This window comes from Schistocerca gregaria, chromosome 4, assembly GCF_023897955.1.
Source record: "Schistocerca gregaria isolate iqSchGreg1 chromosome 4, iqSchGreg1.2, whole genome shotgun sequence".
Taxonomy (NCBI): domain Eukaryota; kingdom Metazoa; phylum Arthropoda; class Insecta; order Orthoptera; family Acrididae; genus Schistocerca; species Schistocerca gregaria.
In genome coordinates this window covers 549356026-549383415 of record NC_064923.1, presented here as the reverse complement: position 1 = coordinate 549383415, position 27390 = coordinate 549356026, and the positions used below count along the sequence as shown (strand labels likewise).

Here is a 27390-nt window from a genome sequence, read left to right as displayed (position 1 = left end):
GATCATTTTCAAGATTGAAAATGTTATCAGACCATTACAAAAATTTTCTTGTACAGAATAGGGAAAATATATTGGTAGTTCAAACAAACTAATTTTTAGAATTTACCAAACTTATTGTGTAAGTACATATGTTATAGTTCACTTTACTCATTGAATTATAGCCATTATTGAAAATATTTGATGGTTATTCTTTAATTTTCCCAAATAAGATGCATATTTTAAAGAATTTATCTACAAGAAATGCATAATTAAAGAATTTTAGCTGCATATTTAAAGGCATATATTGGTAGGAAGAGCATATTTAATTGCACATTTCGAGGAGTTTTGGCGCATAATTCATGGGTTGTAAGTGCATAGTATTTCCCCCCCCCCCCTCCCCCTTACTTTCTGTGCTTTGGTGTGCACCATTTCTTAACCTCCTCTTTATTCTGGCAAATGAAAAAAATCAGAGAGTGAAAAAATTGTAATTTTCCTCCCCTATATATTCATCCTAGGAGATCTCCAAGATATTACTGCATTACTTTCTCTACTATATACATGGACACAAAAATTTTCAATCAATTTTCGCAGAAGGGATGCTGCTTCAAATTTCTTTCCACAATAGTTTCAGTAACAATTTTCTAGATGGAGGTCATTTAAACTTTACTACTGAATGCAGCTAATTTGTCCATGTCTTTGGGGTTTGTCTCTTACAATTAATTCAAAGAATGAGTTCTGCTGCTGCAAGCCATGGCAGCTGAACATTTTTAATGTTAAAATGGTAAACAACCTGATAATTAACCACACTCCTGAGCTGTTTAGTCTGATTATGTCTGTAACCTACCCTAATAATGGTGTTGAACAACTCCATCACGCACTGACACCTTACCTGCTTTTCCAAAGCATCAGCAGGCCAGCCACGTACATGATTGACCAAGTCATCACGATAATGGTTCAACAAACTTGGTGTCAAATGGGTCCCTTGTGGACGCAGTGCATGTAAAGAACTGCAACTGCCTACTGTGCCCAAATTCTGCAAGGAGCTCAGGTTACTGGGCGGACTTGCCACTGAAACAAAAATATAGTGAACATACAGTGTGAGCTGCAATTTGAGACACTAAACTGTACCATCAGCATCTCTCAATTTTTCCTACATATTGGTAAAACAACAAACAACAAAGCCATTCAAACAGTGAAAATTAAATTGACTGAAAAAAAAGCACAACACTTTCATCTTACTGAAGAAAAAGTAATTGATACAATAGGAATACTGTATGCTGCAGCTGTGCCTAGTGGTGTAAAATGCCTGGCCAACAAGTTGGAGCAAATGCCCAAAATTTGCAAATGTCCAGGCGTTTATGTATTTTGAAGACTGGTAAATGGCGCTACTTTTTTTTTTTTTTAAAAAAAAGGAGGGTGAATATTCTTTACTGGAAAAGGTGTTTTGCAACACTTACTTCTGCAGTGGTTGGGTAACAAGAGTTGAAAAAGCTGCTTAAGAGTTGGGGAGAGTTATTGGGGGAAATAAATTGGACTGTAAGCATAACTTTTTACGTCTTAAATGATGTCAATTCTTGGGGTAGTACATAAGTACATAATAAAAATAGAAATAACATTCAAGTTTAAAATTAATTTTTGAAATAAAATTAATTTATATTAAGTACCTAGGCTGTAGGTAGTATTTCTAGTTATACTGTACTGCTGCAAAGAATTATAGTAAAAAAATTATCTGTAACAATTTTAAATAGGCATGTTTCATGTTCTGATTCTGACTCCATGATTCCAAGAATCCCAGATTCTCTACGAATAGACTAGTATCTCGATCCAGTGACTCCAGCATCTTGGGCATCGATTCTTGTTATTAAACCTTTTTATGTTAGTGTTCTCATTTTATCTCCATAGCAGTGCAGTCATAATGAAAATAGATAAAGAAAGCAGCAAAACAGGAAACTACAGTGTCTCAAACATTGCTATATCTGACAAAGCATTACCCCCACTGGAAACAGTTCAATATTTAACAATACATTTATCACCAAGAAATACATGCCAGTTATTTAATACATTCAGTAATAATTTTGCTATATTCAATCATCACCCTTCAATAATATTCAGAGATTTGACACGAATTATAAAGTGTTTCACACTACAAAGCAATGACCTAAGGACAACTTTCTTTTATACTATAAAGAAACTTCCACATGGGTATGTGTGTATGTGTGTGTGTGTGTGAGTGAGTGAGTGAGTGAGTGAGAGAGAGAGAGAGAGAGAGAGAGAGAGAGAGAGAGAGAGAGAGCTGGTTCCTTGGTACAGCAAGTTTGAACAATAGCAAAAATAAAAACAAAAATTAAATTGCTTCTCTCTTCTTTCCCTTTGTTCGTTGTTTCAAAGGCAACAAATGACATACATATGTTTAGGTGTAAACATTTACTAAATTTTAATAATGGGCATTTTGTCTAATCCCTTATTATAATTGGTAAATTATACATTCTAGTAGTCAAACCTTAAAGTTCTTTTATAAAAGTCCAGATTTTGGGTATTTAAAATTGCTTTGGATAAATTTTCGGACAAATGCCCATTTATAAATATCCTGCCCACTGGGCATTTGCCCCACCCACATCACTAGACTTCTGTCACAGTTCTTAGCTCACAATAATCATTTATCGCCCATTTCCAACACATCCATCGTGGATAATCGCAGAGGTGCTAGCTTAACATATGTGCAAAATGTTTGGAAAATATTGGATGACAACTAAATCCCTATTGCACTTCATATTACAATTTGTCACTCACAAACGATGTAACTTTTTTCATTGATTATGTGAAGCTAATAACGCCATGAAACATTCCAATAATATGACAAACAAAAAGGGATCTCCAGCCCCGTCTACACAGAACTTCAAAGGGAGAGTTACCAACAATGTTGCTCACACATCTACTTCAAATTCCAGAAAGTATTTCTCATGTATTGGCACAATCAGCCAAACTATAGTCAGCAAAGAGGTTATCACTTAATGCACGTACATAAGGAAATGAAACACCTATGAATAATGGGATGAAACACCCTTTATTGTTTGATTACATAACTAACAATCACTGGAAACAGTAACTATCAAATACACAGTAATATGCATCAAGACTGACAAGGTGGAATGATAACATAAAACTAGTTGCAGGAAACCTGGATGTTGTACAGATTCTTCAGAAGAGCCCTAAGGAAAATTTATTCATCCATGAAACAGGCAAGTCACAAATTATTTGTTATATAAGTTCTTGATTCCTGCTTGTTGGTTAGGGATCCAGATGATGTAGGATTAATACAGCAGATGGACAAGACTTTTTTTAAAAACAAAAAGTGTATTATGATGTGTGTGTTTTGCATGTGTGATGCCATCTTTGGGTATGCCCTAATCACAGACAGCATGGTTCACAAAATTCTAAAAGCCCCTCTTTACAAGTTGTGGAATAGTCACTAAAACACTTCCAGAGAGCCAACAAAACATTTGCTTTATTATAATTCCAGCCATGTATTACAATGTTTATTTTGTTTATTTGTAATCAGGTTATTAATTTTATTTGGTAATGACCATCTCCAGACTTAAGTAAAGCCTTGTTACATATCACACTACTACATGTGATGGTGCAACCAACATCATTAGCCATTTGGCTTTGCAAACAAATAAAATAGTATGTAAAGTGTACCACTGTAGTGTACATACTGCACATGAAGAAAGACTCTCCGTCCAACAATCTCTCTTCACATGCAGTACGTACATTTCAATGGTGCTCTCTACATACCATGAATTTATTCGTTTGATGAAGCTGTAATAGCTAATTATGTTGACTGCACCATCACATGTAATAGCATGATATACATAATGCAACACGTTTTTACTCAGGGCTGAAGATTGGTAATGACAATCAAAATTAATAACCTGGTTACAAATGAACACTGTTACCCAAGACTGGAATTATAACAAAGCAAATCTAAGAATTCGAATTCCAAAAGTAGTCTAGAACCCCTTAAGTCCCAACACAACCTCTCATAGTGATTACCCTGGGAAAATTAAACATATTCGGGTTCGTGCAGAAGAGTTTCAAGAATCTTTCTGCCCAAAAACCATATGTAAATTAAGAAGGAAAATGAATTTAATATACTATTTACCCACTCCGTTACACATCATACAGTAATACTTAACTTAAAGTTAATGAGAAGAAATTATATTGAACAGGAAAGCCTAGGATGTACTGTTTATACAGGGTGTTTATGTAAGAGCAGGCAAAAATTTAACACGACATGGAGGATACTCCACTGAACAATTTGAGATAGGGAACCTGGGGCTACAGAAGCCAGCTTAAGGAGATAATAGGAATAAAATCTCGTTACTATGTACTTTTTTTATTTGCATCAGTTACAGTTAACTGCAAATACAATCACTGACACAATGAACATATCATTCATACTGTATCTTACAAAAAGTGCTGAAACTGACAGCCATCAACCCCAATGCCAAAATGACACTGGCACAAAAGATTCTAATGCACCATGACAACTATCCCTGGGGCGCTTTGAGTAACATCACAGGCAGCTACAATTCTGGCAACTAATTCCATCTCTGTATCCACTGGGGTCTCATACACAAGTGACTAAGTATCTCCATAGGAAATAATCAAGGGGACTCATCAGGTTAGGTGACCTTGCAGGCCATGGAACATGATCTCCCCTTTCAATCCAGCATCCAGGAAACACTGCAATGAGATAATTGTGGACACCCACATTGAAGTAGGCAGCGCACCATCATATGCTGTATCCACATCCTCTCACGAACAGCCAAGGGTATAATCACCAGCAGATCACAAAGAACTCTCTGCACAAACCTCAAGTACAGATGGCCATTCAGACTGCCAGTTAGAAGATATGGTCCAATGAGATTGTTGCCTACAATACCAGCCAAATGTTACAGCAATTATAACATACTTCCCCTGTGAGTTCTGCAAAACTGTACTGGTACTGCTCAGTTGTATTTTACTGTACCTCTCTGAATAGCACTGAATAATGAATGAGTCTGTCATTCTTTCATAGCAATTTCTGTCATTGGACAATGTAAATACAAGATAACAGCCACCTTTCGGACAAGTAAAGTACACAAAACCCTGCATCCTGACTTCCCAGTAATCAGACTCATCATCTGTTTCCTCGCAGGAAATAAAGAATGTTCATATAAATAAACAGCACAGTATGTGCAAACTTGTACCATGTTAGTTGTGAATAAGGTGGAAAACAGTAATGCTACACAAAGCAGTACAGAAGTTTACTTCCATATTTCTAAGTTTGCTTTTCCAAGCCCACGTTGCCTACTTCAAATTATTCAATGGATCATTCATTTTCTATGTCCCATTACATTTTTGCATGCTCTTACGGAAACACCCTGTATGTAATGTAAATACCTAATGCACTTGCAAACAGAGAGGTGGTCATTAGCAAATGCAGCAATCACATATGTACATGGACAATTTAGCCACTTCGGAAAATTTTTTTTGTCCATCCAAGCAGATTTTTGGTGTACTTGTGTAACAAGCAGTGATGTTTTTTGAAGCCCTGGGCTTAGCAGACTTCCCCATTACCAGCAGCTACAGTTTATGGTCTCCACCACTTGCATTCAATGCAGCAAGAACTGTTAACCTTTCTTTACATTTTCTGTAGCACGGGGGCAGCCTTTTCTTCTTTTGAGACTAAAGTTTTGGATGAAAGCATTTTAAAATTCAGCCATGTTTCATCACAGTTACACATATTATCAGAAATAAGCTTTTCTTCCAGTGTAAGTTTTCTTAATTTCTCCCAAAACCGTGTAACAGTCTGAGAATCTGCAGAAAGTTTTCACACCACAAATTTCACTCTGCCTTGTGCCATATTGCTTCTTCCATCTATCCAACTATCCTGAACTTGCAGTAAAGTCTTTCTCAGCTTCCTTTAACTCATTTCTAAAAAATACAGCTTTTTCTTGCTGAATAAGCCATGAAATTTGATTTCCTTTTTATCTTTGCTGAGTAAAAGAAACAAGGCTTCACATGTTTTTTCACACACTGATTTCTTCACAAAATTCTTTTGAAATAACAAAATAGAACATTTGCTTGATGAAAATTTTATATTGTGTCTTTGTTTCTACGCCAATATCCAAATATCACTTCACCAACTCCAAACTCACCAGCAAGTTTTTTCACTGTATCTCCTCTGTCCTGTCTTTTTAAAGTCTCCAGTTGCACATTCAAACACACAAATTTTCTCTAGCATCTACCACTCATTGTAATGTATGAATTAAAACATTAAGAAACACACAGTAACATTTGTACAGTACATACATAGAACACTTTAAAATGAATGACACCCAAGTGGGTTCCCTACAGTACGGATGTTACTGCACAACCAACCACAGTACATACAACAGTGCTCAGCCAGTGTTGTAAAATGTGTAAAGTACTGTTACTTAGGCTAATGTATTTTAATGAACATTGTTGCTGAGTAGGCATAAAAATACAGGTAACAACAAGGACAGTATGCACTGTGCAACTCATTGTCAGGCAGTCACAGTTAAAGAAGGGTCAACAAAGAAAGAGCAAGCGCACTCCTCGAAACCTAATGCTACCTGTCCACCTGTAATAGAAATGCATTACTAGTCTCAGGCCAGGGTTACATCTGTGCATTATGAACGAAAACTGTACGTGGGTCAATTTTACCTGCCAAAGTGGGATGGCTTGTGTGCCTAAGCAACATAGGCAGCCACATCACAGATGCAACCATAATGAAGTGGCACTTAGAGAGGCAAAGCCAATCTGTAGATCCTGAAGACAGGCAGACGTCCTTCCATTAGTTGCAGGTGCAACTGTCTGGATGAGTAACTGATCTGGCCTTTTAAAATTAGCCAAGATGGCCCTGCTGTGTTGACACTGCAAACAGTTTAATACAAGAGGAAACTAAAGCCAATGTGTTTCAAAAAGACATGCAACTCCCCTCTATGGCTGAACGATGATGGCATCCTTAATTAAATTATTGTTGTTAGTGAAGGGAGACGAACATTTAATAGTCATGGGTGACTGGAATTCAACAGTAGGAAAAGGAAGAGAAGGAAATGTAGTACGTGAATACGGAATGGGGGTAAGGAATGAAAGAGGAAGCCGCCTGGTAGAATTTTGCACAGAGCATAACTTAATCATAGCAAAGAATGGTTCAAGAATCATAAAAGAAGGTTGTAGAGATGAAAGAACCCTGGAGATACTGAAAGGTTTCAGATAGATTATATAATGGTAAGACAGAGATTTAGGAACCAGGTTTTAAACTGTAAGACATTTCCAGGGGCAGATGTGGTCTCTGACCACAATCTATTGGTTATGAACTGTAGATTAAAACTGAAGAAACTGCAAAAAGGTGGGAATTTAAGGAGATAGGACCTGGATAAACTGAAAGAACCAGAGGTTGTAGAAAGTTTCAGAGAGAGCACTAGGGAACAATTGACAAGAAGGGGGGAAAGAAATACAGAAGAAGAAGAGTGGGTAGCTTTGAGAGATGAAATAGTGAAGGCAGCAGAGGATCAAGTAGGTAAAAATATGAGGGCTTATAGAAATCCTTGGTAACAGAAGAAATACTGAATTTAACTGATGAAAGGAGAAAATATAAAAATGCAGTAAATGAAGCAGGCAAAAAGGAATACCAACATCTCAAAAATGAAATCAACAGGAAGAGCAAAATGGCTAAGCAGGGGTGGCTAGAGGAGAAATGCAAGGATGTAGAGGCTTATCTCACTAGGGGTAAGATAGATACTGCCTACAGGAAAATTAAAGAGACCTTTGGAGAAAAGAGAACCACTTGTTTGAATATCAAGAGCTCATATTGAAACCCAGTTCTAAGCAAAGAAGGGAAAGCAGAAAGGTGGAAGGAGTATATAGAGGGTCTATGCAAGGGCAATGTTCTTGCAGACAATATTTTGGAAATGGAAGAGGAAATAGATGATTATGAAATGGGAGATATGATACTGCATAAAGAGTTTGACAGAGTACTGGAAGACCAAAGTGGAAAAAAACGCTCAAGGAGTAGACAACATTCCATTAGAACTACTGATAGCCTTGGGAGAGCCAGTCCTGACAAAACTCTACCATCTGGTGAGCAAGGTGTATGAGACAGGCGAAATACCCTCAGACTTCAAGAAGAATATAATAACTCCAATCCTAAAGAAATCAGGTGTTGACAGATGTGAAAATTATCGAACCATCAGTTTATTAAGCCACCTTTGCAAAATACTACGACGAATTCTTAAGAGACAAATGGAAAAACTGGTAGAAGCCAACCTCAGAGAAGATCTGTTTGGATTCCACAGAAATGTTGGAACAGGTGAGGCAATACTGACCCTACGACTTATCTTAGAAGAAAGATTAAGAAAAGGCAAACCTACGTTTCCAGCATTTGTAAACTTAGCGAAAGCTTGTGACAATATTGACTGGAATACTCTTTCAAATTCTGAAGGTGGCAGGGGTCAAATACAGGGAGAGAACGTCTATTTACAATTTGTACAGAAACCAGATGGCAGTTAAAGAGAGTCGAGGGACATGAAAGACAAGCAATGGTTGGGAAGGCAGTGAGACAGGGTTGTATCCTACTCCCAATGTTATTCAATCTGTATATTGAGCATGCAGTAAAGGAAACGAAAGAAAAATTCGAAGTAGGAATTAAAATCCACAGAGAAGTAGTAAAAAATTTGAGGTTCGCTGATGACATTGTAATTCCGTCAGAGACAGCAAAGGACCTGGAAGAGCAGCTGAATGGAATGGACAGTGTCTTGAAAGGCGGATATAAGATGAACATCAACAAAAGGAAAACGAGGATCATGGAATGTAGTCGAATTAAGTCAAGTGATGCTGAGGGAATTAGATTAAGAAATGAGACGCTAAAATTAGTAAAAGAGTTTTGCTATTTGGGGAGCAAAATAACTGACGATGGTCGAAGTAGGAAGGATATAAAATGTAGACTGGCAATGGCAAGGAAAGCGTTTCTGAAGAAGAAAAATTTGTTAACACTGAGTACAGATTTAAATGTCAGGAAGTCATTTCTGAAAGTATTTGTATGGAGTGTAGCCATGTATGGAAGTGAAACGTGGACGATAAATAGTTTAGACAAGAAGAGGATAGAAGCTTTCGAAATGTGGTGCTACAGAAGAATGCTGAAGATTAGATGGGTAGATCACATAACTAATGAGGAGGTATTGAATAGGATTGGGGAGAAGAGAAGTTTGTGGCACAACTTGACTAGAAGAAGTGATGGGTTGGTAGGACATGTTCCGAGACATCTAGGGATCACCAATTTAGTATTGGAGGGCAGCACGGAGGGTAAAAATCATAGAGGGAGACCAAGAGATGAATACACTAACCAGATTCAGAAGGCTGTAGGCTGCAGTAGGTACTGGGAGATGAAGTTTTGCACATGATAGAGTAAGCAAGGAGAGGTGCATCAAACCAGTCTCTGGACTGAAGACATCAACAACAACAACAACAAATTATATTGAAGTTAAAATATTGCTCATTCAAATCTCTGCCCAAGAAGTAATCACAGGGATGACATTACGAAAAACAAATCTAGGGGCTCTATGAGAAGAGTGTAGAATGTCAAATCCTTTAATCTGGTAGGTTGGTCAGAGAATTCAAAAATGGAACGGGATCAGTGTAAGTAAAACACAGTGGGGATTTTTGGAGTGTAGTGGCAGCATGAACAGGATTACTGGTGAGGTGAGCTCAACTTTATCAATATAAAATCAAATTGATGTAGTCCATGAGCAAGTCTAAAATGAATAAGAAAATAGGAATGTGGGTAACATACAATGTGCAGTGTTTGGATGCCTTAGTGTAGTCAAGATAGGCATAAAGCCAACTCCTTCCACAGTAGTATATGTTTATTTACCAACAAGCTCCACAGATGAAGAAATTAAAAGAATCTATGATGGCACCAAACAAACTATTCAGTTAGTTAAGGGAGATGAAAATTTAACTGGCAGTAGACAAATTCAACAATAGGAAACAAAAGGGAAGAAAAAACAGAAGAACATATACTAGATAATAGAAGGGAAAGGGGAAGTTGTTTGGCAGAGTGATTGGTTAGTTGGTTTGGGGGGGAGGAGACCAAACAGTTACATCATCGGTCCCAACAGATTACGAAAGGATGGGGAAGGAAGTCTGCCATGCCCCTTCCAAAAGAACCATCCTGTTATTTTCCTGAAGCAATTTAGGGAAATCATGGAAAACCTACATCAGGATGGCTAGATGTGGGTTTGAACCGCCATCCTCCCGAATACAAGTCCAGTGTGCTAACCACTATGCCACCTCACTGTTTGCTTGCCAGAATTTTTCACGGAATGTAATTAAATAATTTCTAACACATCGTTTGAGAATCATTTAAGAAAGTTACATACATAGAAGAAACATGGAGATACGAGAAGGTTTCAGTCTTATTACGTAAGGATAGAGCAAATGCCAGAACCAGATGATAAACTGCAAAATATTTCTGAAAGCAGATGTGGACTGACCCTAGTTTATTCATTGTGGACAACAGATTAAAACTGAACAAACTGGAGAAAAGTTGGAAAATAAGGAACTGGGACTGGATAAATTTAATGAACCAGAGATGAAAGGTCACATCCATCTATTTATTTATTTTCATTTCTGTAAGGCAACTATGAGGTACCTCGCCTGCTCCTACTATTCATCACATTTACTTGCGATAGTAATGTGTCCTTACCCCATAACTCATATTCTATAACCACTGTACAGTAAGATAACTGCCAAGTCTACAGAAAGACAATGAACATTTCAATGACCAGTTGGACAGTCATAATGTTGTGGGGAAAAAAATTAAAATTAAAAATAAGTGGTATGAGGGAGTTATGAACGTGACTCACCCACCTTACAATCAAACATCGTACCAATTAACCACGACACTGTGGCTCTGCCAATTAATTTGATGTTTTACTTATTAAGCTTGGACTGTACACTGTTTTTGTTTTCTCTTTTTTTTCATAGTTCAGCACACCCCCTTTCCTGTTTTCGTGCTCGATCTGTGTTCAGTTTCTGATGAGCTATCCAGTGGCCCATTTTACCACTAAATCTGACAGATGTATGATGGGGAGGTTCCCTCATAAGTATAAGGCGAACAGCAAAAGAATGGTTTCAGTCCTTTCCTGGAAAGAGGGTGCAAAAGCTGGAAATAATTCAGTATCAGCAGACATGTATAAACTTTTAGAAAAACAATTATCAGATAAGAGCTAAACACAGGTGTTCCTCCGAGTAGTGTACTGGGTCCAGTTCTGTTCTTAGTATATGTAACTGACATTCCAGATAATATAGGACAAGGAGTAAACGTTCCCTTTGACAATGACTGCATCATCACAGTCATTGATTAAATATCAGAACTCTTATTAGAGAAAGCAAATTAAACACTCAAAGATGTTTAGAATCGTGCAGTATGTAATAAATTAATTTTGAACATTAAGAAAACTAACAGCATTTGTGCTTCAGCATAAAGAGTAGAAGCAACTCTAACTTCAAAAACAGATGATAAATCTATAGATTGTGTAGCAAACACGAAGTTTTAGGGATGAACAATGTTTGTCAACTAACACGGAATGAAAATACCAAGATACATGCAAGAAGGACATTATCAGCATGTTACACTTTTATGATTTTAGCATCAGTCTGTAAAAGCCAATGTCTTGTGACGATATATTATGCCTACACAGAAAGTTCTTAGCTACAACATTCTTTCCTAGAGTTCAAAGTCACAAAATGGATATGATTTTTGAACTGTAGAAAACTGTCATAAGAAATATAACTGGAAGTAGTAGTTGGGCTCATTATAAAGAGCTATTTAAAAAACTGGGCATTCTTACTGCACTAATAAATCTATACATAATCATGGAAAAAGAGTCAGCTTGACTTTACATTTCCCGCAGAATAAACAAAAAACCTCTAAACTGTATTGGACAGCTGCTAAGCACCATGCAACTGACATCACAGTCCACAGCATGACAATCTAACGACGCAAGGTGGAGTGAATGTAAATAATGAGAGCTGAACCAATGTGGAGGTTACAAGCAGCAACACAACGGCAGTTGCAATTTGTGTGGAAAATAATTAAGAGCAAATTCAAACATGGTTAGTTTAAACACAAATAGAGAAAAAAAATTATAGTGATATTAGAAGTAGCATCAGAATGTGTTTTGACAGTTCTGCATCCAAAACTGGACAACAGTATTGAAAGTATAAATAATTACGTAGTTTCAGTGCAAAGCTGTTTGATGAAGAAAAATAAAATGTGATTAAAAATAACTGCAATTAAGGAATGGAAGAAATTGATTTTGGCTGACTTAACCAAAGCAGAACCAAACTTCTTTTAACCATAGTAAAGAGAATGTTTATGTGAATGATGTGACATTTGGTGATGTTGAAACAGAATGCGTGCTGACAGTAAGTGAGAAGGTTGACGAAGTAGTAGTTGATTTGGGGGTAGTACAGATAAAGATGGACATAAATACTGTTATAGGTGGTGGTGGTGGTGGTGGTGGTGGTGGTGGTGGTGGTGGTGGCGGCAATTATGATAACGGATTGGTTGTGAGTTGTGGATGTTATGGTTCAGGATCTGCAGGTCTATCAGAACACTGGTGTAAATTCGATGTTTTTTGGTGCGGAAAAGATGTGCGTATAGGTAGTAAACTGAAGTGTTGATAAAGTTAATGATCTTGTTGGTAAATAATGTACAGCTTTGATAATTAGCAATAAGGTAAGTGATATGCAATTAGTAAATTCAAGGTACATAAGCATGGGTTAACTGAGAGGAGACAAGTCATCAAATCAAAGAAACTGGTTCTCAAGTTAGAGACATAAGGAATGAACAGCTTACAAAGAGTAGTATTTGGAAAGTTTTTAGTTAAGGTGTACAGCAAGCAATTTGTAGGGGTAAGAATCAGGAATTTATTTTCAAAGCAAATGCATAAAGAACAATTTTGAATGCAAATGTCAAAGAAAGAAATAAATATGATGGGCAGTGTATTTGTATCTGCTGGGGGTGGATGATCAAAGAATTTATGGTGTTCTTTAACGGTCTAGTAGAGCCTCTGAGAGACAGTTGTTGGCCCGAGATCAGTAGTAAAATTAGATGAGAGCAGGGGGGTCTCACTGTGAACCTATAATGAAGTAGAGGGTTCAGTGTTCTGTATTCAATTATCTGTGTGGCAATAATATTTCCCCAAGTTGAGTGTTCTCATTCATCCTTATTCCTGAGCCACTCAACCTCTTCTACCATCTTATCAGTAGCTTGTAAATGGATCAGTAATGGCCTTCGGCTGTGGCATGAGCTTCGGTATGGGGACATTTCAGTTTCTTCTGTACTGCTAGTTTATATTGGCTTAGTTATCAGAAGTGATGGAACTTTAAGAATATGGAAGTGAGGACAATATACACAGCATATGGTACTTGGTTGTGTGTTTTATTCATTTTAATTTTAAAAGTCATAGGGAGAATTTCGTTTCAGCATTAATAAATTTGCCAGCCAAAAAGTAGGCCGCTGAATGGTAAGTGAAAAAAGTTCAAATATCTGAAAATCGTATTTAAGATCCGAAGGATCAGCTAATGTTCGGAGTTGGTAGGAATTTGTGCCGCAGCAAAAGAGTAAATCTTGAATACATGGTTTAGTACTATTTTGTGCTAACAAAGTTTGTGCTCAGTGGAGTTATGGATATATTTGTCCATCTGTGTGAAAATGTGTCATGCTACAGCACTTCCGGCAGCAATAAGTAAAACTGAAGCTGGAGAATGGTTCTCTACAGTGATGCATATGGAAAGGAAAAGCAAAATTTGTATCCATATTGCCCAGTTCTAGCCTCAACTTAAAGTAATATGATAGAATACAGTGACCTAAATATTTTAGCAACTGACATGTTGTCTGTTATGTTATGAGAGTAATGTTTTTATGTATAATACTGGAATCTGTTACTGTTTAGTACAGTTCTGTAGATTTTTTTGGATTTGAGGAGCAAATCAGGTGTTTACTTCTTAAATAACTGGGCAATGAGGTAATAATGGAGTACAATGGTGCATCACAAAAGTAATTAAGTAATGATTGTAATGAAGACTGTGTTAGGGTATTGATGGGTGAGAAGCCTGTCTTTGCAATAGAGTAATTTTTGAGAATGCACTCCTATAGATAACAAAATCAGAACTAGTAGGCAATGATGGAATTAACAGACAAATGATTAATGTAATGCTCACTATATACAGATAGATATAGTTTTGTTGTAATGAAAATGTGTTTGAGATAGGCAAAAATTCATAATATTTGTATGTGTAATTCATGACACTGAAAAAGGAAGCTGGTTGAAAACGATTATTTATATACTGCTACCTATTTGGCTTCACATGCTGTTGGAAATGACAATTTGTATTCTGGGTAGTGACTGGCTTAAGGCAATGATACAAGAAGGAAAAATATTTTTGCTTATTAACTAGTAGGTGAAGGTAGTAATCTAATTTACATGAAGTAATGTAATTCGATTTGACTAGTAATTATGTACTGGCATTGTGATAATGGTTTTGTTCTCTTTGTAATAAATAAAACAAGGGCTTGATCAGTTGAAATACAAATTGAAAACATTAATTTTGGGTTCAAAGACTTGAGATACTACAAAGGAGTGTCCCCTTTGTTATCCTGTACCACCCCGGACTGGAAACACTGAACCACTTTTATTGCCAGGGCTTTTATTATCTATTATCATGCCCTGAAATGAGGGACATCATACCCAAGATACTTCCAGCACTCCTGAAGCAGTGTTCCATCACCCACCCAACCTCTACAACATCCTAGTTTATTCTTACGCCACTCCCAATCCCGACCTCTTGCGACATGGATCATACCCCGGTATGGAAGACAAGAGCAAAACCTGCCCAATCCACTCACTCAACACTTCCTACTCTAGCCCTATCACAGGCTTGTCCTATCCCATCTGGGGCCAGGGCACCTGTGAAAGCAGCCATCTCGTTTACCAGCTCTGCTACAACCACTGAACGGCTTTTTATATTGGTATGACTACAAACCAGCTAACCACCAAGACGAACAGCCACCACCAAACTGTGTCCAAGAGCAAAATGGACCACCCTTTGGCACAACATCCAGCTAAACACAACACACTTTATTTCAGTGGCTGCTTCATCACTCAGGCCGTTTGGATTATTCCCTCCACCACCAGCTTTTCTGAACTGCGCAAATGGAACCCTTCCAGATTGTTGCTTGCATTCCATGTGGTGGTTGCATTCCAGCCCAAGATGCTGGAGTTGGTGGTCATGTGTGCATAAGGTGTGCTTGCTTGCGTGTGTAAATCGTTGTGTGCTTTCTCTTACTGATGAAGGCTGTGGCCGAAAGCTTTATGTCAGTGTCTTAATTGTGCCTGTCTGCAACTTAACACGCCTTCTTTATGTTAAGTAGCAATCTGTCTTTTCCAATATTGTAGATAATTATTTGAGTCAAAGTACAAGAGTACACTGAACAGATTCCATTCACTTTATATTATCTTTATAAGTAAACTATTGTGACATATTGAGGAATACATTGTATATTTATGTGAGATTACATAACAAATACATCTGCGAAAATTGAAACAATTCTGTATACCCTAAAGTAGGATATTTTGTTTTGCTTTTCATATACAATGACTGAGGGTAACCACCTCCCAGGATACTGGTGAAAATGGAGGGCATGGGACAACCCATTTCGACCTGTAAAGGCATGGACCCAACTTCAGTTAAGTTAAACAGTGGAACTTAATTATGTAAGAAGAAATCACTGAAATGAGTGGAAGATGAGGGATTCACTCCTTTTGTAAAATGAAGGAAGTGTTACATTTCGAATTGTTTTTTCTCTTCTTGCTATATAACTTCTGATTTTCAGGGACAAGCATTCTGGTATTGAAATACATTTTTTATTATATGGTATATGATTCTGTATTTCACTGAATTTTTAATAGCTTGTAATTCTTTGTATTATAAGTTTCTGCCCAGTTTACGTAGTAACAAAATATTGGATCTGTATACATAACTACTTTGTAAAAATCTTTGTGGGTTTTTGTTTAGACATTGGATAATGCATTGGATTAGACAATAAATAACATACTCTGTGAACTATGACATTAGTAATGAACTATGTTATATTCGAATTATGCATACTGTGGACATCACTTTCATTTTGATGTGACTATATACTTGGAAGGGCAATATAATAAGAAAATTTATTAATGTTTTACTTGGGACATGAAAACTTGTGTGCCACTTTAAGTGTTAGGTTACCGCACTCTTACAAACACAATATAGGTCGTCTATCATGTGCAGTATGTGTCTAGCTGTTCATCTGTGCATAAATTAAAGTCAATGCATCTCTATCTTGGCATACACTGTAGGTTATTCAACAATAAAGGCAACTGAAGTATTTGGACTGAAAATTTTGTGTGGACCACATCATTTAAAATAGCCTACTTTATACAACCACTTTACAGCCAAATCTGATGGAAGTGCAGCAACAGGAGACATTATCACAGGCAAATACAGCAATGCTTCACACAGCTGATCACTTGTCTGATCCTCATAGGCTACCTATCCTATACTCAAAGCATGTTATGTATACCATGTGTTGTATTTTTTTACCTATCGTTTTGCATTGTGTTACCTTGACAAATCTTATCATTGTGAGACTATCCCTGGATGAATAAAGATAAATAAAATTAATTAAAGTTCAAAATGTAGCCACAAAACTGTTCTTCTGAGTATTGAGGTACTTGCAGAACAAAGGCATCCTACATCTGTCAACACTGAGCACGTAGAAATGATAGATTTTGAAGAGAGAGCCAGGAAGGGGGTGTGGTGAAAGATATTTCCAATTCTATGACAGAATGAATTATTGGCTTTAATTTCAGAATTAGGAGAAATGTTTCATGATAAAATAAAGTGGCAAATTTGTCTCAATTATTCCACCCTCCCCATTTTTAGTTTCCTGTTATGTTTGCTAAGTTTTCCCTTGGGTTTAGCAATAAACATTATCCAAAAACTATTTGAGGAAAATTTTTAACAAAATTTGACATTAAATTAACAATGGCGATGCATCACTGCTCAGGAGTCAATTCTATGGAACATAAAACTGATCTTCCAGTATCTTGCAGTACTTTTCGATTAGTATCTTTCCAATCATGATCCTTTTGCATGGCATATTCTTAGTGTACTTTGTTTATTTTTACACTTTTCTGCGACCTATTAAAGAGACTAAATATTTAATGTTTTTATATTAAAGAGGCTACATATTTAAATTTTTTTATGCTCTTCATTATGTACCTTTTGTTCCAGACTTTAAGTAATGCGACTTGCTAAGCAAAATGAAGAAGATCTCTCTTTTGTCAATAAAAAATTATTTATCTTCCCAGACAGGTTAACTAGTGTGCTGTGTACTGTAAGGTGGTTTCCAGTTATTTGTGGAACAGCCTGAATTAGGCTGGAATCACCGCTACCTGCAGATCCTCTCAACAGTTGTGCCACTGGAGATCTGAGAAATATTTTGCATAGCCAATTTCTGAGGGATGCTAAACAATCTCGGGTCAAGTAAGAACCAGACTTATCAACTATTGCTCTGGCAGGGAACCTTTGTGCAGCAACAACTACCAGGTGTTAAAAGTGCCACACCCTCACTTTTGTTGACAACAACCAGGTGGCACTTCTTTTGGTGAAATTTATGGCAATCTTGCCAGAGCACACAGAGCTCCAAGTGACTTTCCACTGTCTTGTGTCTCAAGTAAGTTGTTACTGCATAACAACTCTATTTACTAACGACAATATAACAGTGTGTCTACAACTACATCAAATGTGGAAGATGACTGCCATGTCCTCACCTAAAATTGTTCAGATTTCCTGTCAAAGATGGAGATTATGGAACAGGATTTTCAATTCAACGCTTTCAGTAAATAATACCATGTAAATTTTGTCCATCTTACATGCTGATATTATGGAGCACCTGCACTTCCTGCACAAAATCATATGCTTCATTTATGTGTTCTAAAGCCTAGAGCAAACACAAGCGAACAATTCATTTGTTCTTTCTGCATTTACACTGACCTGAATGAAAGGTACTACAATAGAATGAGCATCTCATCGTGCAAACACTTTTGAACATTTATAGAGTATGCATGTATTACTGCACTGTTTTTCACTTTGAAAATGCTAAGCACTAAAAATCAGACAACAAAAGTGTGTACAGCCATGATTTGTTTCAGTTGTCAAGCAAATACAGTCTCACAGAAGAAGATGACAAAATTTCTGTGTCTGAACATTTGAAGTATCATCAGAGACATGGTGTAAAATGAGCTGTTTGCTCACACTCACCTACTGTTTACATACAAGACAATGCTGTTTTCACTGATGTATGTTGGCTCAACATTAATCGGGCTTAAAATAGCCTTGCAGTAAAGTCTATATTCCCAGACCTTAGGGTATGAAATGTAATGTAGAGCATTCCTTTGAGTGTGCACTGCATTTCGTTGCCTACTGACACTGATACAATTGTAGGTCTATATGACTCAGCAAAATGACACAAATGTGTTTAGACCCAACTGTATACACACTGAACAGTGTATTCATCATCCCATTTTACCTACACCACACCTGATTTTGTATACAAGTGACAGACTTCAGATGTTTCAGTCAGGACTTAAAGCCTGGAGACGACAGTTGCCATGCACGTGATACTTGCACATGAATGAATGTATGTTAATTTGTGTGAATTTTCTACTTCTGAGAAAGGACTTAGTATGAAAGCTGAATATGTGTAGTTTGTTTTCCACTGTGACTGACTGCAGCCCAATGTCTCCCCTATGTGGTGAGCATCAATATATCTTTTCCCTGTTGTTGAGATTTGGTTGGTTGGTGGTTGGTTGGTTGTTGACTGATTTGATGGAGAGGACCAAACAGTCAGGTCATGATGTTAATTGTACGAACAACTAATTCCATTACTGAATAAATGAGACCTATTTTAACCAAATTATAGGAGTATAAAAATACTAAATGTCCTCAAAGCTTGAAAACAAACTATCAATAAATATTTAACAACAGATTCCCTTTTATGAAGCTTATGCAGATTAAGTTAGTAAATTTATTAAAGAATTATTTAATACATTTGTCTGACAGTTATTTTTAGAGATAATGCCAGATTTCTAGATGGTATACAGACGAGCTGCACAACACTTCACTGTGTGATATTCATTGCACAGACAACTTATTAACATCAAGAAACAACAACATACACCCCACAACATGAGGGATCTAATGATGATATACAAGATGGTTTAACAAGGCTGGCAAATTGCCATTAAAGATTGAAATATTTTTGTTGTGCCTTCATGGTTGGTGAGCTTTAGCATTCCATGGAAATCACTAAGAATTTCAACAGCTTACAGTTCATGGATAGCCTTCTGAATTGGTCAGAGTGTCAACTGCAACTGAAAATGAAAATGGAGAACACTGAATTTATTGCTGTTATTAAACATTTTCATTTGAAGGACCGGAATGCCGCATAAATCAAAACGGATCTGGATGAATTTCACATGGACTCTGCACTATCACTGAAGACCATTTACTTTTGGATTAATAAATTTAAATCTGGTCGGACAAGTACCGAAGGTGAAGCGCACTCCGGCTGTCCAACTGAGGTCACCACTAAAGCAAAAACACTGACAAAATTCATGATATGGTAATATACAACTACTAAATAAAAATTTGTGAGACTGTAGGCACCTCAACAGAATGAGTGCATAACATCCTGCACGGAGAATTGGGAATTAAAAAACTGTGTGCGAGGTGGGTGCTGTGTCTGCTCATACTTTAACAAAAGTGCTTCTGACAACATTTCAACACAATGGCAGGCGATGTTTAATTGCGATCTGCAAGACTTTTTGCATCAATTTGTGACACTTTATGAAACCTGGAGCCATCAGTATTGAGTCAAAATGGCAGTCAAAACAATGAACAACAGTGGTGAAAGTGCACCAAAGAATGCAAAACCCATTTGTCAACTATTTTTTGGAATTCCTAAGGAATAATAGTCAGAGATGCCTCATGGGTTACTTGAAAAAAGGCAGAGCCATAACTGGACCCTTTATGCTTCACTGTTGGATCATTTTGCAACTTGCATTGGCTGAAAAAAGACCAAGGTTGGCATGCACAAATATATTCTTTCACCGGGATAATGCACCATCCCACACATCAGTGATAACAATGGTGAAAGTGCTTGAATTGGGTTCTGAGTTGGTTTCTCATCCAGCCTATGCATCAGACTTAACCCCATTTACCAGACTTAGCACAAAGTTCTTGTTCGCTAACTTGAAGCTTTGGCCTGCTGGGAAGAAATTTTACTGAAAATGACAAAATATTTTGCCAATGGGATGAAAAAGCTGGAAGATCACTGAACCAAGAATACCCCCTCAAAGGAGACCGTGATGAGCAGTAAAGTGAATTGTTTATGAAACAAGAAGTTTTTCTTGCTTTTTTACCTGAGTTAGCAAACCACCAAAATTCCAAGTCAGAAAACAAAGAAGAATATACAGTGCAATTAGTCATGTACTGGCAGAAACCAAACCAACAAAATGTAAGTGTGAAGCATTTCCAGGCCTGAAAGAAGTCTTAGAAATGTCTGCAAGACAAGTTAAGAGGAAAAACTGGATGATGATGCCACGAAGAAACAAAGACAGGAAACTCAGAATATGAACAGAGCTTTAAAAAACCAAACTACCAAATTGTCAAAAATAAAAGGCAGGCAGACTGTTTGCATTGTAGAATGCTCAAATAATATTACTCATATGTTCAGAAATTTTTGTCTATTCCAAGCACATTAAAACACCCCCAAGTGGATCTCTGTTGAGAAAAACTATTTCTAATGTTTTTTGAATCCCTAGCAGCATTTATTTTTTACAAAAACTAGGTACCATATGACCAGTGTTGTCTTTGATTAGGCAATGAAATGTTGTTAAGAAATTTCTGCCAAGCTTGAACAAAACTCTCTTAAATCAACTTTGCAAGTAATTTGTGACACAAACATCTTTAGGAAGAGCATGCGTAATACTTTTGCTGAGAAGTCAATCATCCAGCATCTGGAACATTCTGAAGACCATGAGATAGTAAAACATTTAGAGGACATAGGTGATAGAAGAAGGAAAAAAAATCCTGTAATTGTGAACTTATGTTTATGATTAGAGGCACTGACAGTAATTAGAAACGGCCCACTTCACACTTTGTCAAATTCAGGAGTAAAATGAAATTTTTTGGAACACTTATTATGTGAACTAATTATTTACAGGTGTGTATTTCAATTTAAATGGACAGAGAGAGTTAGCTGTTTACGATTTCACATATTTGTTCAAAAACATGTACCAAAATATGTTTGGTACTTCTCTTCCAGCAAGGCCTTTATTAATTTGAAGACTCAAGGAAGGCATACAACATTGTCAGGAACAATAGAAAGATGTAGAATGTAGGTAATACTAACCAACAGTGATTTGTAACCACATTCATTTAAAAAAAAATGAATATGAAAATTGTAGTTCACTTCCTTAGCTACTCTGTTACTGCAGTTATTAGAATGTATATAAGAACAAAAAAACTGCAGCATGATACAGCAAAACCACAGTTTTAAATACTTTATCTTCAACTGACATTCTGAATAGTAGAGGAAACATAAGAAATGGTAAAATAAGTTTCATGATGCTACACTATATAATAAAGAGACAGGCAAAACAACAACTCCGTGTATTATTGGACTGAAACTGTTAATGCTACTGATCAGTTTTATGTTGAGGAAGGAACTGTTAGAACTAAATTTTGACTGAGGAGCAAGTTGAATCAAAAAACAGTGGGGGCTTGCTCCAAATATGTACTATTAACTCCCTTGAAGTTGTGAACAAAAAAAGACAGTTATCAGATGTTCTTTCTAAACAATTGTTAGTTGAAAAAGAAAGATGAGGCATGGCTGTCTGAGGAGCCTGAAAATGTGGGAATTACAAATGCTGTGATTTAGAGCATCTTTCTTCATCTCAGAAAGACACTTCTATTAAGTAGTGTACAATAGCATATTTTGCTGGCTACTTGGCTCATTATTGGATCCAGAATTTTCGTTGCTTCATCTAACGAAGAGCTCCAAGACGAGAATTATTTCTCCATTACATGGTAAATGGTACTGCGTATCATTTTGCAGGCACAAGTTGTATGTTGTACAGTTACAATATTTACAGGAGCATAAGGCAACACTGAATGTAAGATGAACCCCAATGTGGCTTCTTCAGGGAAAGTTATTTTTTAACATAATCTGACTATTCAAAATTACAAACTTTTCGTGATATAAGGAATCTGCCTGAACAGTTAACATATTACACCTATTCTAAACTTATGCCATTTCCTGATTGTCTACATTTTGATAACACAAGGAGAAATTCCTTTTATGTTTACTTTGCCTGTCGTCTGTGGTATTACTGTTTTTAATCATCATTGTCACTACCGTAATAGGACAGCTGTGAAACTTACATCTTCGTTGTCACAAATGTTTGGCTGTTTTGTTCTGAATATATTGAGATTTCTGAGGTGGCGATGATGGTGAGACCTGAGAATACAGCTTCTTTGCCACAATACATACTGGATTTCACTTCTATACTGACGTGAGAAGGTTAGAATGTCTCTTGCTTCCAAATATATCATTTGCCAGCCACTTTCTCATTGGCAGTGTAGAACCAGCAGCTGACACGCCCTCTATCATTTCCGGAATATCTCTCAGTGAAACAGAGACAGCAATATCTTTTAGGGTACAGGTCATATCTTACAAGACAATTAATACATAAGTAGAAGCTCACAATGATGATTCAGTCCAACACTCAAACTTTTTGCCGTCACACAATCTAGTGACGCCATTGTTACGATAACACTTGCAGTCAGTTTAATGTGATTTATTTCATTTGTTAGACATTTAATTCCAGAATAATTTTCTTTTCCATTTCATCTGTATATCACTATCTCATTCTAAAACTAATTTAATTCTGGTAACAATTTTTCCTAGTATTTTAATAAATCAACATCAAATTTCTCATTTGTAACCCACTTCGGGAATGATTAAAGTTTCTCATAACCAAATAAAATCTTGACTTGGGTTCAGAATCAAGTAACAGTTTTTAAAGTACAGGTTTTCTGAATTTTATAAAGTTACCTTTACTTAAAAAGCAACATAAATGTGTGTACACAGTATCCATAAACATATGAGAACTTTTCATGACAAGCCATACAAATACAACAAAGTTTTGTAACTTGAGAGAATTTAATTCCATTGCCTCCTGCATTTGAAAAACACTGCAAATTTTGAAGCAGAGCATTAGAGTGTTGTAATGGTTAGTTCATAGTTTCTTGTGTATCCCTTGCACTAGCAAGGAAAGTCAAATGTCACCTGTTCATTCAAGCAAGGTTGTTAAAATATCAAGCTCTTCAGTGTATCAGGAAATCTCAAGCCTGTTCGAATGCAAGTATTGTTTGAAAAGCCCTACCCTTCGGAATCCTTCAAACTACATTTGTAGTAAACCTCAACATACAAAGCTTCACCTGTAAACATAAGACGACCTCTTTATTAATCTATTAAACAAAGTAAAAAAGTTTACCTCAATCGCAATAGTTTCTAATCTGAATATAAGATGACCCTGTATTTTTCAAATGATGAATTTCGGAAAAAACTTCAGCTTTTAGGTAAGCGGCAGCACGAGAACACACATGAAAAGAGGATTTTACATCTGCAATCTTTTGGAGCCGGTGGCTCCCCCTTCCAGCAGAAGGGCTGAAGAGGAGGAAAGAGAGGTGAAGGAAAACAATGGGAGTTGTTTAGGAAAAGGTTTAGAGTTCAGAAAAGTTACCCAGAGCTCCGCACCTGGAGAGACTTGCCGGACAGAACAAGAAAGAAAGACTGGACTAATTATCAGGTACCAACATCAAACAACGTGGAATGTAACAGTGTAGTTTCAGCTCTCTCAGACTGCATAGGAGTCTGCAAGTTTTGTGTGTGTGTGTGTGTGTGTGTGTGTGTGTGTGTGTGTGTGTGTGTGTGTACTGCTAGCAAAGGCCTTAATGGCCGAAAGCTATGATTATGTGAATCTTTTTATCGTGCCTATTGCGAGTCAGCATCTCAGCTATCAGGTAAATATGGTATTTTATAAGAAAAATGTAAAATTGAGGGTTCTTAACAGCTTTAAATACTCACTTTAACAGTTTCACTGGTGGACGACGAGTGTGGAAAACAACTCTTCTTGCTTAATGTGAACTGTATAATAATTACAAGAAAATGTTCAAAGACAAGTCAAGTTCAGACACAAAGTACTCAAAAATACACTGTAGCGCCAAAAAAACTGCTACACCTCCCTAATATTGTGTAGAGCCCCTGCACGCATGCAGAAGTGCCACAATACAATGTGGCATGGACTCTACTAATTTCTGAAGTAGTGCTGGAGGGAACAGACACCATGAATCCTGCAGGGCTGTTCTTAAATCCATAAGAGTACAAGAGGGTGGAGAACTATTCTGAACAGCATGTTGCAAGGCATCCCAGATATGCTCAGGAATGTTCAAGTCTGGGGAGTTTGGTAGACAGCAGAAGTGTCTAAACTCAGAGAAGTGTTTCTGGAGCCACTCTGTAGCAATTCTGGATGTGCGTGGCATCGCACTGTCCTGCTGGAATTGCCCATATCTGTCGTAATGTACAACAGATATGAATGGATGCAGGCGATCAGACAGGATGCTTATGTATGTGTCACCTGTCAGAATCATAGCTAGAGGTACCAGGGGTCCATGTCACTCCAACTTCACACACCCTATACCATTACAGAGCCTCCACCAGCTTTAACAGCCCCCCGCTGACATGCAGGGTTCATGGATTCATGAGGTTGTCTCCATACCCGTACACATCCGTCTGCTGGATAGAATTTGAAACAAGACTTGTCTGACCATGCAACATGTTTCCTATCATCAACAGTCTGAAGTTGGTGTTCACGGGACCAGGCGAAACATAATGCTTTGTGTTGTCATCAAGGGTACACACGTACGCCTACGGTTTCAAAAGCCCATATTGATGATGATTCATTGAATGGTTCTCACACTGACACTTGCTGATGGCCCAGCATTGAAACCTGCAGCAGTTTGTAGAAGAGCTGCACGTCTGTCACACTGAACGATTCTCTTCAGTCTTATTTGGTCCTATTCTTGCAGAATCTCTTTCCAGCTGCAGCAATGTCAGAGATTTGATGTTTCACTGGATTCCTGATATACACTCATGAAAGGTCATATGGGAAAATCCCTATTTCATTGCTACCTTGCAGATACTGTGTCAAATCACTTGTGCACTGACTGTAAAACCTCATTCAAACTCACTTAAAGTCTTGATAACCTGCCATTGTAGCAGCAGTAACTCTATAACAACTGCTATGTAGGCGTTGCAGACCTCAGTGCCGTATTCTTCCTGTTTACGTATCTCTGTATTTGAATATGCATGCCTACACCAGTTTCTTTGGTGCTTCAGAGTGTGTAGTTCATTTGTATTGAACTTATGTGCCAAATAAAATATCTTTCTTACATTCCATTAATATATTTTGTTGTCTTTCCTTCATCACTCTTCCCATTTTAATTGAAAGAAATTAGTATGTGAAATCTGAGAAAAATGATATTGTTTGTGACGTATGTAAAAGTCTTGACATCATATTGAAGGGGCTCAAGTTTTTTAGTTACCAGCATCCACACTGAAGAACAAATTTTAGTTGGATTCAAAATTACATTGTGGCTAAGGAGGCCTACACAAAAGCTTTCAAAGGGAGCAAGTATTCTTCTGAGGCTTGTTCACTGTCTCAGATGAAATTAAACATATGCTGTTGTTATTGCTCTAATCCACAAATATGCTATTTGCATTAAGAAAGGCTATGTCCATAGAGTCCCAACATGATGCCCATTGCTACCAGAGATTTATTTATTAAAGGAGCTAGACTAAAATTATTTACTTTCTCAGTGGTTGCAATGAGCCTTCTTCATCTGTTACAGGTTAGACAAGTTTTGGATGTGACGAAGTGAAGTCTCTGTGTTTTGTTACATTAATTTTGAGTTCAGGCAGGAGCATTCAAATGCAGAAAATAGACAGTAAAAAGAAGAGTAATGGGGACCCATCTTTGAGCACACCAAGAGTCTAACACGGAAGTTCACAGGGCAAGTTTATCTAGTAGAGTAAATACTGTTGCTAATGACTCATAAGCAGGAATCAGAGAGTCTATGATCTTACTGACAGGTGATTAACAACCATAAAAGAGCTAAGTGGGAAAATAGAATAAGTATTAATCATTGTCACCTGTAGTAAAATTTTCTAAAGGACTTCCAACTTTAAGACAATCCTCTTCTTGCAGTTATCTAGTGTTTCCTTTGAGTTGTGTAGATGAAATGTGTGTTTAATACATGTCAGTAAATTAATTGATTCAATTCAAAGAAGATGAGAATAATGTGGAAGTTTTTTACTGTTATACCTGCAACCAAGCCTAAAATGAATATGAAGAAAGGTTAATAAACAATTTGCCCCATAATTATCTTGGACAAGCAACAGAACATCGAGTAAGCACATGGCATGGAGGTCGATAATGAAAATGCAAACTATGCAGTCGCATAAATCCAGGGCTTATCACAAAGCTTTTATGTCCACTTCAAAACACACTGCAATCAAATACTAACACACAAGAAATGGTTAGAAGCACTATGTTTCTTTCAGGTATCATCACTTATTTATTCCAAATATAATTATAAAAAGTAGCCCAAGAGTGAAAAAAATTAGAATTAGTGGAGATAATGTGTATCCACTGACTGAAAAACTGCAGAAAGAAATTGTTACCAATCATAGGGTAGAGTCAGCTGTCAGACAAACCTGCTTGGCATACAGTACTACAGCCTACCACTGCTGATTGACAAGAAACCTCTCCCACGTGCAACACTTTAGTAAAGAAAATGACAGCACAGTGAATTCCACAACATGCCTACATTAACAAACACCATAGCACTGCTTGTGACATCTGCTGCGTGACAAAATTATTTGCACAGCTCTGTTACGCCGTAAGAACTGGCAATTTTTTATTACAAGGTCAGGATTACAACCTTATGGAAATTCAAAAAGAAGTAACTTCAACAACCTTATGGAAATTCAAAAAGAAGAAACTTCAACAACAGTTGTTCTGTTTGTTGACTTCAAATTCCAAAAAAAACATGCTATGCAGGGAATGAATTAGTCTCCAACATTTCAATTCAACAACCATCTAA

The 27390-nt window shown here is 37.0% G+C and overlaps 1 protein-coding gene across 2 annotated transcripts in view; it reads right to left on the bottom strand.

The window, feature by feature from the left end:
• The window catches only part of LOC126268106 (WW domain-containing adapter protein with coiled-coil homolog), a 95462-nt gene that overhangs the window by 3821 nt on the left and 64251 nt on the right, over positions 1-27390 (bottom strand). For both annotated transcript variants that reach the window (XM_049973620.1, XM_049973619.1), the window contains one exon: positions 869-1047. In XM_049973620.1, the coding sequence (XP_049829577.1) occupies positions 869-1047 (179 nt within the window). The remainder of the gene's footprint in view (positions 1-868; positions 1048-27390) is intronic.